This window comes from Ctenopharyngodon idella, chromosome 17 (assembly GCF_019924925.1).
Source record: "Ctenopharyngodon idella isolate HZGC_01 chromosome 17, HZGC01, whole genome shotgun sequence".
Taxonomy (NCBI): Eukaryota; Metazoa; Chordata; class Actinopteri; order Cypriniformes; family Xenocyprididae; genus Ctenopharyngodon; species Ctenopharyngodon idella.
In genome coordinates this window covers 24,545,900-24,558,381 of record NC_067236.1, presented here as the reverse complement: position 1 = coordinate 24,558,381, position 12,482 = coordinate 24,545,900, and the positions used below count along the sequence as shown (strand labels likewise).

At 36.6% G+C, this 12,482-nt stretch overlaps 1 protein-coding gene across 3 annotated transcripts in view; it reads right to left on the bottom strand.

The window, feature by feature from the left end:
* The window catches only part of ryr2b (ryanodine receptor 2b (cardiac)), a 140,397-nt gene that overhangs the window by 73,217 nt on the left and 54,698 nt on the right, over positions 1-12,482 (bottom strand). For 2 of the 3 annotated variants that reach the window (XM_051867334.1, XM_051867335.1), the window contains exons 55-62: positions 8,452-8,529; positions 7,992-8,067; positions 6,760-6,883; positions 6,551-6,666; positions 4,557-4,633; positions 3,468-3,589; positions 2,133-2,182; positions 1,758-1,818 (exon numbers count right to left, since the gene is read on the bottom strand). In XM_051867334.1, the coding sequence (XP_051723294.1) occupies positions 1,758-1,818; positions 2,133-2,182; positions 3,468-3,589; positions 4,557-4,633; positions 6,551-6,666; positions 6,760-6,883; positions 7,992-8,067; positions 8,452-8,529 (704 nt within the window). The remainder of the gene's footprint in view (positions 1-1,757; positions 1,819-2,132; positions 2,183-3,467; positions 3,590-4,556; positions 4,634-6,550; positions 6,667-6,759; positions 6,884-7,991; positions 8,068-8,451; positions 8,530-12,482) is intronic. The other variant, XM_051867336.1, reaches the window with a different exon arrangement.

The following is a 12,482-nucleotide window of genomic DNA, read 5'->3' as shown; positions in this document are numbered from 1 at the left end:
AAAGCCACACACCTGTCTATAAAAGACCTTACAGCTCACAGTGCATGTCAGAGCAAATGAGAATCATGAGGTCAAAGGAACTGCCTGAATAGCTCAGAGACAGAATTGTGGCAAGGCACAGATCTGGCCAAGGTTTCAAAAAAATTTCTGCTGCACTTAAGGTTCCTAAGAGCACAGTGGCCTCCATAATCCTTAAATGGAAGAAGTTTGGGACGACCAGAACCCTTCCTAGAGCTGGCCGTCCGGCCAAACTGAGCTATCGGGGGAGAAGAGCCTTGGTGAGAGAGGTAAAGAAGAACCCAAAGATCACTGTGGCTGAGCTCCAGAGATGCAGTCAGGAGATGGGAGAAAGTTGTAGAAAGTCAACCATCACTGCAGCCCTCCACCAGTCGGGACTTTATGGCAGAGTGGCCCGACGGAAGCCTCTCCTCAGTGCAAGACACATGAAAAAACACCTATAGGACTCCAAGATGGTGAGAAATAAGATTCTCTGGTCTGATGAGAGCAAGATAGAACTTTTTGGCCTTAATTCTAAGCGGTATGTGTGGAGAAAACCAGGCACTGCTCATCACCTGTCCAATACAGTCCCAACAGTGAAGCATGGTGGTGGCAGCATCATGCTGTGGGAGTGTTTTTCAGCTGCAGGGACAGGACGACTGGTTGCAATCGAGGGAAAGATGAATGAATATATATATATATATATATATATATATATATATATATATATATATATATATATATATATATATATATATATAGTATTTATTTTTTCTCATATATAATTATCACCATATATATTATTGAAGCAAAACTTAACACTATTTTTAAGATGAAACAAATCAGCCTACGAATGGCTTACTTATAGTTGTCTCTGCATATTAAGCTGGAATAGTTAAAAGTATTTTTTAAAATGGCAGCGGCTATTTGCACTAAGTGCAAATAGCAATTAGATGCTATTTACACTAAGTGACAATAGCAGCATTTTCTTAGCGATATGCTATTTACACTAGATGAAAATAGCGATTGATTTTATTTACACCATGTAAAAGTATTAGTTCTTTGAGTTCTAAGAGTAAATAATTATGCTATCTATACTTTATATTGACAGATACTATTTGCACCTCAGTATTTTTGTACATTAACAGGATGCAATAATATCATAGCGTAAATGATTATATTTATTACAATTAAATGGATGCTGCCTTATTGGGACAATAAAAACCCTCCCTACACCTTCCCCTAACCCTACCCAATAAACACTAAACAGTTTTTTTCCACTTTTAGAACATTATTTTCATTTTTATTGAAAATAAATGCGAGCTCAGCAAAAGGAGGATTCGAACCTGTGTCGATCGCGTTAAAAGCCAGCTTTGCAAGCTTTACTCGCTACTGCTGCACCACTGAAGACATTGAATTCTGTGCATCTATTTTAAAACTTGAGTGGCCCAAACAGACATTGGAGGGCAGAGCTAGTGTAAATAGCGTTTACCAACAAGGGACGCTATTTGCACTTAGTGTAGACACTCCGTTTTAAAATACATACAAGATATATAAAATATAAATATTTAGAGTAATTACAATTTATAATATATTATTGCATTTAGACATTACATATTTTACTGTTTAACTGATGTATTGATTTCTCAAATGATTAGTAGACAAAAAGGTCACCTATATTGAAGGACCTTCAGTAAATGTTATAATATTTTTGTAACTTGTATATCAGTACACCAAACACACAGTGAAGCATTAACTACCTTCCATCCAGGGACTGTGCCAGGATTTGTAGGCAGCTTACCAAAGCAAGGGCATCATTTCCTAAGAGGAAACATGGCATTGAGCTCAATGCAATCCAGCCAGTAAAAAGCGCCAGCTCCTGATTTATGTTTTCCATGGAGGGTGGGTTAATAAAATTAATGAGGTATGTAAGCATTCACCTCAGCAATACAAGACTGGGGTGAGTGAACAATGGCAGTGGATAATGCTGAGAGCGCATGAGATGAATACAAAGTACTTCTAAATTAAAAGTGTTTCTAGCTAAATAATCCAAAGTAGCACTTTATTAAAAACAATAAAAATATAGAAAGAAAGGAGTATAAGAAAAAAAACATTCGCACCACACCAACCCTTACCAAACAGAGAGAGTCTGCGTCTGGCTAGAGCTCCGAGTTTACAGAATAAACTAGGAAATAACAGGAGAGAGGACAACTGTAAGAGAAGGAATGAGGGAATCGAATGGGGAAAAAAACAAGATAGATGGAACTGAAAATATATAATGACAGAGTAGCAAAGGTGAACATGGAGACACAGACATCCACTCAGCCATGTGTGTGCACACGCACACATACACACACATTTCTCTATCATGGGGAGGAATTTCCATTGACTTCTATTGTTGAGCAAATTATATTTTCTGTCCCCTAAACAATTTTGCATTTTCAGATATTTCTTAAAGGTGCACTAAATAATATTTGGTGTATGTTTCGCTACCAAATAAGTCACCTTGGACTTATACTGATACCAAATGGTGTGGACGCAATATCATGCAAAAGCAAATTATTTAGTATTTATTTACTGTCGTCATTGTATATTAACATCCTATACTCAATCACTCACGATTAATTATTCCATGAGCTAAAGCTTCAAAATAATGGGAGGTTACCAAAATAAACTGAGTAGTATTCATCTGATCATGTGATCTCAACATAGGGGACCCATGAGGGGACCCACTCCATGGCTGCGTCCGAAAACTTAGGCAGCTGACTTGTTGCCTCGCTGCCTTATCAGGCAATGACTTTGTAGGCAGTAGAAACTGATTTCGGACAGACTTCTGAGGCAGCGTAATGGTTAAATGATCTACAGCAAAATAGAGCGAGCTTTGGGGATAACTAAGCAAATATTTAATTACTACAATAGTAATTTCTCTCAAGAAATGACATCAGAAGTGGAAAACGTTGGTCAAAAACATACATTTATACACAAACTGACCACTTCTTTATTTTTTAGCCATCTTTATTTTTTAGCTCAACTGTCACAGAATGGAAAGCGCAGGATTGTGGGATGCCAAAGGCATCTATGCTGCCTTCAAAAATTGATCAGATGAAGGTATCTCAGGAGACAAGACGTAAAGCTAACAATTTATTAGGACATACCTTGATGCCTTCCTACCTTGGAATGGATCACCTGAAGGCAGTATTTTTAAGTTTTCGGACGCAGCCCATGTAAAATGAAGCAGCTTTTATAAAACTCTCGTGTGAGTTTTAAATATATTTTAAACATTTTTCAAAAGTACTAATCATTTTTGTGTGTAAAACCTTCAATGAGTTAAACATGACTGAATGTACCTTTAAGACATTATTTAGTAAGTTTATTAATTTTACTCATGGAAACCATTGGCTAATGTAAGAAAAACCTGACCCACATAATCACATAAACATTTGTCAAGGCAGTCTGTTGTCACAAATTACCTGGTGGCCATCTCTTTTTCTTTATTTGTAGACTGGCAGCTATCTCTAAAGGAAGACATTGTAGTGGACAGGAAGTAGAGATAGTGATTTTTGAAGTATTGATCTAACAGTGGCAATACAACCTGGGACAAAAAGAAAAAGAGGATTGAATAGAGAATAAAACGACAGATATCAGCTGAAGAAATCTTCATTTCAGACTTTTGTAGTAATGTTTTGAAGTGAAGATTTTTAGTGCACATTAATGAGATTCATGGCTGTGGAGGTCAGGGAACTGCTGATCGTTGTTATTGATCTTCACGTGGGAAAGAAAGCCTTCATAACTTGCAGGCTGCATATTGTCTCAGAACAGGGACGCATACTAACACACAAAGAAAAGCATGACATCTAATCAATTACGAGATCAGCAGTGACATGACCCACAGAGATGCCCGTACGGACAAACAAAACAAAAGCCATAATTATCTGTAAATACATAAATTCACTATGACCACTGTGGTTCAACTGGGAAAAAAAAACAAACAAAAAAAAAACAACAACATGTAAATGTTCATCCCATAGCTTTGAACAAGCTGAGACATTTGCTTCATTACCACTTAAGAAAAAAACACACAATGCTAATACACAAAATAGACATTTGCAGTGTCTTAAAGAGAATCCAAAAATCTGTTTAAAGGGATAGTTCACCCAAAAATGGAAATTCTGTCATCATTTACTCACCCTCAAGTTGTTCCAAACCTATATACATTTCTTTGTTCTGCTGTACTTTTTTTTTTCTTTTCTTTTTTTTTTAAGTATTTTTTTCCTACTATGGTAGTCAATGGGGACGAGACCTGCTTGGTTACAAACATTCTTCCAAATATCTTCCTTTCTGTACAGCAGAACAAAGAAATGTATACAGGTTTGGAACAACTTGAGGGTGAGTAAATGATGACAGAATTTTCATTTTTGGGTGAACTATCCCTTTAAAGCTTGTTTGGTTATTTAAATAAGTCTGTCATCCTGACTGAGCAGCTATGCTGTGATGGATTCTCATAGATTTCAGTGTAAAGTTCAGTTTCAAATGTCTGAACTGCATTAAAGATGTCTGACCTTAATGAAGAAATTAATTTGTTGGTCATGGGGAACTCTCTCAGTCCTGTCAATCTGCCCTCGAGCTTGAACAACCTCTGCAAAACACAACACATAAATTAAATAAGCAGATTTCAATGCAAGGTTTTCACATGCTTCAGACAAGCCACTGCAAATGAGATCATATAGCTAAAATGAACTGAAATTCTGATAATTACAAGGAACACTTCAACCAATAACATTTCATCCACCAAAAATCTCAGTAGTAGCTCTCAAATCTAATATGCAGTAGTTTTTTTTTTTTTTTTTAGTATAATAGTACATATTTTAAATGAGCTTTTATTTGTATATTTTCAGTTTAATTTTAGTGATTTTATTATGTACTCTTGTCACTTTTATTAATTTGTTTTTAATGTTTCTATTTAGCTTTAATTTCTATTTATTTCAGTTTCAGTAATATTAGTACTTCAACTTCAACTAAAATTTATTTTGTTTAGATACCAAGGCAATATTTCTATTAAGTTTTTTTAAGTTAAATTATTCATCTAATATTTATATTTTATTTTATTTTAATTAACAAAAATTATTTTTAATAGTTTTAGCTAACAATAACACTGATTTGCACTTCTACACATTGACCATAACGTTTATATGAATATCAGCGAAGGCTCTATGGAAGCTAGTGAGATTTGAAAGCAGATTTAAAGTAAATTTTGGTCTGTCCCTCACATAAAGCTATCATATGGCTTCAGGAGACTGGACTACTGTTATAGTGATTTTTTTTTTTTTTTTTTTTTAGCTTAACAGCCTCTGTCCACATCCAGTGCTGGGTAGGTTACAGTTGTAGTCAGTTAGTGATTCCAAATTACATGACAAAAATTTTAGTTAGTAACTTAATTAAATTACACATTTAAGGTAATATAATTTGATTACTTTTTGATTACTTTTAGATTACTTTTGACCTAACTCATTTTAACATTGATTTGAACAGGATAAACTGTACCATATTGATTTTAAAATACAAAGGGAAAGAAAATATATGCCATCCTTTGTTAACAACATGTAGTGTATTAAATATAACATTACATCAGGGTTTCCCAGACTGGGATTCGTGATGGAACTACAGGGGGTTTGTGAGTTTAATGAAAAGTTAACTAAATTAAAAAAAAAAAAAAAAAAAAAAAAATTAAATTAAAATAAATAATTTTAAAATATAAACAATCAAAATAGAACACTTACTAAAAAATATTAAATATTTTATGTTTACCTGTACGTCATGTGGCAATTAACCGACATCAGAGAGCCGTGAACTTAAAAGGTGCTGTATGTATTTTTTTTAATGTACTAAAGCATAAAAATACCATAATATGTTTGCAGATATTTAGGAAACATGCTAAGTTCACATACACAGAAAAACAATGCTACAGCCAGTTATTTTACTTTGAAATGTGCATTCCGTGTTGGAATGTCTGTTTTTGTTTTGGTCTGTGTGATCCCACCCACTGCCAAATTACCCAATGGTATTTTGACAATCAATGAATTATGTATAATTTACTGCAATTGTGAAAATAACTTAATCATGTAATCAATAAAAAAAGTAACTGTAGTCTGATTACTAGAATTTTAAAATGTAATATAATCTAATTACATGTACTTAAATTTTGGAATCTGATTATGTAATCCAGATTACATGTAATCAGTTACTACCCAGCACTGTCCACATTCAATTTGATATATATATTTATATATATATATATATATATATATATATATATATATAAAGAGTTGTGTGAAAACTGATTTTGCACTTCACAAAAGAAAGTGATATGGGTTTGGAAAGGCATGAGGATGACGACAGAATTTCCAGATTTACTGAAAACTATCATTTTAACACCCCTTCAGATTAGTGAGGCCTTGCAGTTAATGGGCAGTTATATAAAAAGACAGATGTGCAAATAAGTAAATGGGAAGAAGTGGAGTGGAAGAACAAGGGAATGTGAATGTGTGTGTCTAACCCAGCTCTAGTAGCTGTTCCTGGGCTTGTTCAGTGAGACAGAGGGCTTGCTGGAGCAGGCCGTAAGCGAAGCGGCTCGCAATCGCTGGGGAATCAGCATCTGCCACCTTTTTGTTCCTGTGCAGTGAGAATCCAGTCAGTGGAAATGAAACGGACACTTCAAAGGCATCATGCTCATTCTAGTTTTCAGTAGCAGGAAAGCACCCTCACCTCTTCACTGAGTACCCATTGATTTGGAAGAACTTGAGAACATCTTGAGCTTTGTCTCTGACTCGGCTCTTGTCTTTAACACTCAGAGCATCATAAGGTACAAGCAGAGGGTGACTGCCCCCTCCTGGACAAAAACATAATTCAGAATTAACAGCCACAATGGATTATAGTCCTGCCAATTAGGCTTTGAGACAAAAAATCCTTTTGTCATTGTTAAGAGTTATATGAATATAATGCATTTTAATTAATTAAACTGCTGACAGTTTTTAAATTAATTCCTACACTTAGTTTGTTCAGGGCACTGCCTTAGTAATTAGTGCATATTATTATCAAACTTCCTGAAAAATATGACTGTGATTGGTCATTCTAGGACAAATATTTGAGTATAATGACTGCTAAACAGTTTATTTAAACTTACACTCTACTAGTTTCATGTTTCAATTTTACTCCATGGTCTTCTTGCATAATAAGCAATGTTTATAAAGTGCATTTGTTTATTTAATGTGTAAAACTTTAATTGTAATATATTTAATATTGTGTAATAAGCAGGATAGTGTACAATCAACTGGTCATTGTAGCAAAATAAACCATTTCAGGGTGCCGCTGGTGATTACTTTGCAACTGGCTCACTTTAAATTACTCTTTACTTAGTAAGTAGATAAAATATTGAACATAAGTACAAACAGCAATATCAAATTTTAAGAATTGCTTACATTAAATTTCTTTCATTGCCTACACTACCATTCAAAAGTTTAGGGCCTTTAAGATTTTGTAAATGCTTTTGAGTCTCATCTGCTCACCAAGGCTGCATTTACTTGATCAAAATACAGTTTAAAAAAAAAAAAAAAAAAAAACACTTATTATTATCAATATTGAAAAACAGTTGTGCTGCTTAATATTTTTGTGGAACCATAATACATTATTTTTTATGAATATACATATTTACTTTGATGAATAGAAAGTTCAAAAGAACAGCATTTATTTGAAAGTCTTTGCTATCACTTTTGATCAATGTAATGCATCTATGCTGAATAAAAGTATTAATTTCTTAAAAAAAATAAATAAAAAAAAAACAGTAGTGTTTATATACCTCTACAGTGTACATTCATACCTCTTCAACCCAGTATTGCCATTTCACAGTGTCTTGTTTCAATGTAAGACACAGGTGGCTGCAGAAACCCTAATTTAATTTACTGTATCATCTCTCACAGCAGTCCATCTGTAACACACACCTTTACTCTCCAGTTCCTGCAGTTTCCTGGCTGCCCAGATGTGATGATAATTCTCAGCCAAACGCTCTGCCATGGCCTTCAACAGCAGATTGAAAGTGCAGTTATTTTTAATCCTGTTAATGTACAGAGCCGGCTGGCAGTATATATATATATATATATATATATATATATATATATATATATATATATTATATATATATATATATATATATATATATATATATATATATATATATATATATACACATACATATATATGAGGCAATTTCTAAAATGACTTCTAAAATATGTTCTAAAATATGTTATTTGGCCAACTAATATTTTATATATATATCTAAAAGCTATTTTAACAATACAAGTTACTCAAATAAAAGCAGTAATCAATGGTTAATAATGTAATCCCCTCTTTGGCCTCTGTTGAACTGATTTATTTTGTGTGGAATTCAATGAAGCTGCTTACATACTGATCCCAGGTCAGAGTGACACTGCTGGTGTCCACAGGCTTTGGACTGAACGTGGAGGCTCCTTCAAAAGAAAGCTATTAAAAGGACAAAACAAACTTACGTTCTTCATAGAAACACAACACATTTATCTGGTTTGGTAATAAGCATTTGTCAAACCCAAGTCTGTTTTGAATGCATCCCATGTTCTCTGAATAAGCACTGTTTTTTAAAAGCCTAAGAGATGTTACTCCAGTCTTGGTGAGCACTATTCTGAATCCCAATTTGTAATACAAAACAGCTGTCAGTACAATTTATGCAGAAAGAATTTGCCTTAATGAATGGTGGTTGTGGGGGTTTGGGGGAGGAATGCACAATACAGCACTACTGAAATTCCAAAATGTTATAATAAAAGTATTAACAGAATTATCATTATTATTATTATCATTAACAAAATTATTATTATTGTCATTATTATTATTTTATTTGGTTACACTTTTTTTTAAGGTGATTGTACTTACTATAGTGTTAATGGTTACTTACTATAGAGTACTATAAGTAATATTAATTAACTACATGTACTTACTATAGAGTTAATGGTTAGGGATAGTGTTTGGGGTTACACGCTATTTTATAGTTTGTGTACTTACAGTGAACTTACAGTGTAGTTACCCAAAAAAGTACAGGTTACTACATGGGTTAATATGGATAGGTTACGGGTTAGTACCTAGTTATAACCCAGTTACTGTAATTGCTACAATAAGTACATATGTACATGCAGAACAGGACTGTAAAATAAAGTGCTATCATGTTTGGTTTAGGGTTAGTTACTTGTAATAATGCATAATTTACTGTTATTACTACAGTAAGTACTTGTAGTAACATGTTACTACATCCCCTTAAAATAAAGTGTTACCTTTTATTTTATTTTTATTTTTTACAGAACAACAGTAAAATTACAATACTAACATTTACAGCTGTCTTAAATTCTTTGCTTTCACACATTACACCATTGAACATTTATATTGGCAGAAACTGCAGAGAGGCCTTAACGCTTCTCTGTTTACAACAACAGATTTATAATTCTCATTACGAATTTAGGAACATGGTTGGCGCATGACCCAAACACACAGCACTTGCGGCATAGCATTTACTGTGAATCGAAACTGAAACATGAAACATGCAGCACGTCAGACTATATATTTATATGATTACATCATAACCATTGTGATTTGATGATCGCACTAAGCCATATCACATTCTCACAACCATGCTTTGTCAAAATTCATAAAAAAAAAAAAAAAAAATTACACTCTTTCAACCAGGGCTCTGAACCGGTTCAAGGAACGAAAACGAAAACCGGAAACGAACAAAATTTTGACCGGAACGCAACCAGAAATGTAAACGAAATCAAATTTAATCGTTCTGAACAGAAACACTCATTTGAAATGGCCATTTACCGGTTAATAACATTATTTTATCGTTCTGTTTAATATTTTGATTTGGCAGTCAACCAATCACAAATTGAGAACAATATACCCACACCGCCATACTTAAGGAGAGTGCATGCCAAAAAATATGGCTGAGACAAATGTCAAGCAGTTTAGAAGGAAACGCCAGCAACTCACCCTCGGGTCACACAAGGCTGTCAGTGACAGCATTCCCTATGGCCAACAGCCCAAGCTGAGCCTCAAAGAGGCCTTCCGTAGAAAGTCTACCAAGGCCGCTCAAGGCTTCTGGGACCAAATTTTCAGAGGAAAAGTGGTCCCTTAAAGGGAATGTGGCCAGGGAACCGAAAGGAGCCCCGGCCAGTCACTAGAGGGGAACGAAGTCACCCCCAATGCCACCAGGGAGGCCGACCTGGTATGATGAAGGACAAACTTAGTCTTGGCCAACCCTGTCTGAATACAGAATCTCAATAACGCATTTTTCAGAGAAGAGAGCAGGTAAGAGCGACTGCAAGAAGGGCAGTAAGCAACTCAAACCCACGCGCAGAGACGGGCATCCTGGAGAGCAGAACTCAGCTGAGTGCTATGAACCCTCGTATTGAGGGGAGTATAATCCGCTCATCCTAGGATCTACTCAGCGCTTGATTATTTACACTGAGGAGGCTGTGCGCTAGAGAACCCTGATACAGGGGAGCACAAACCAGCCTGGGGCTGATCCTCAATGGGAGGCCTCATGGAAACTATTACACAACCCTAGCAGGGAAGTACAAAGCTCGACCTAACAGGTAGACCATACTGTGGGCACATAACCATGGAGGCCAGAAAGGGCCTACATCATGATAGTAGTTTTATGTGGAGTAAGACTCACATAAGCTAGAGTACTTTGTCACAACAGTAGGACATTCAATGGTGGCCTGCGAAGGCCACCTTGAACACCTATCTTGCTGGAAGCAAAAAACATGACTTCAGTATACAGCAAAAAGAGACTGAAGTGCCCACATAACAGTCCACCTTACACAATCCAACAAGCAGTACACTCGGTAAAAGAACCTTTTTACTCTTTAAAGCAAGAGGAGTACAACAAACGCCATCACGCACTAAGGAAGGCCCCAAAGACGGGCCTATGACCTCAGCAGACACATGGCGTCAGCTCATGGCAGTGTTTCAAGCACCAGGAAGGACAAATAACCGAACCATAAGGAGGTTAAATTATCACCTGGGGCCCTGGCCAACCAGAAATGTACACAATAAAACACTCCTCTCTCAGCGAGAGGAGTACACTATTACATACACCAGTATGTTCAAAAGGTGGCCCAGAGGGCCTAATACCTGTAAAACATACGGCGTTAGGCCACGTAGAGACAGGCATCCTGGAGAGCAGAACTCAGCTGAGTGCTATAAACCCTCGTATTGAGGGGAGTATAATCTGCTCATCCTAGGATCTACTCAGCGCTATGATTATGTGCACTGAGGAGGCTGTGCGCTAGAAACCCTGATACAGGGGAGCACAAACCAGCCTAGGGCTGATCCTTAGGAGGAGGCCTCACAGAGGCCTACAACCCATGATCAGCTTAGGGAGCTAAGCACTATTACACAGACAACCCTAGCAGGGAAGTACAAAGCTCAACCTAACAGGTAGACCATACCTAGGGCACACAATCATGGAGGCCAGAAAGGGGCCTACAGCATGATAGTAGCTTTATATGGAGCATGACTCACATACGAGGAGCATTTCGTCATATTAGAAGGACATTCAAATGGTGGCCTGAGAGGCCAAAATGTCTTGTTGGTAGCATGGACATGACTTAGTAACAGTCCACCTAACACAATCCAACGAGCAATGTACTCGGTAAAAGAACCTTTTTACTCTTTAAAGCAAGAGGAGTACAACGTACGCCAACACGCACTAAGGAAGGCCTTTGACGGGCCTATGACCTCAGCAGACACGTGGCATCAGATCGTGGCAGTGTTTAAAGCACCAGGAAGGATAAATAACTGAACCAGAGGAGGTTAAATTATCACCTGGGGCCCTGGCCAACCAGAAGTGTATTCAGTAGGATACTGATAGCTCTCCAGTAAGAGAATTACATACGCTAGTATGTTCAAAAAAGGCGGCCCAGAGGGCCTAAAACCTTTAGACACACAGCGTTAGTCTAGTGGCCATCGGGGTTCTAGGAGCAAAAATAGAACCACCCTAGATACTAGGTAGCTATTTAGCTCAACTAGAGTAGAAGCCCAGACTCAAGGAGGCTGATGTAGTTAAAACCAAACCTCAGTAAGGTTTTACCACAAAAACTCAACTCTGAGAGGTCAGCCACTCAGAAAAGTACTCCGTAAAAGCACCTTTTTACTCTCAAAGTGAGAGGAGTACATAACTGAACTCCAGCATGCTACACGGGAGGCCCAGAGGGCCTACCCTAGTAAGCACGTGGCATCAGCTAGTGGCAACCATACCCATAACAACCATTAGGCCATGCATTCAGCGATTTGGTTTCTAAAAAGGAAATGCATATTACACCACCACACTCCATGAGAGGCCTGTTTAAGGCCTACTCAACAGAGGTGGGGCGTGGCCGATGGTGGTATTGGATTCCCAAGCATCC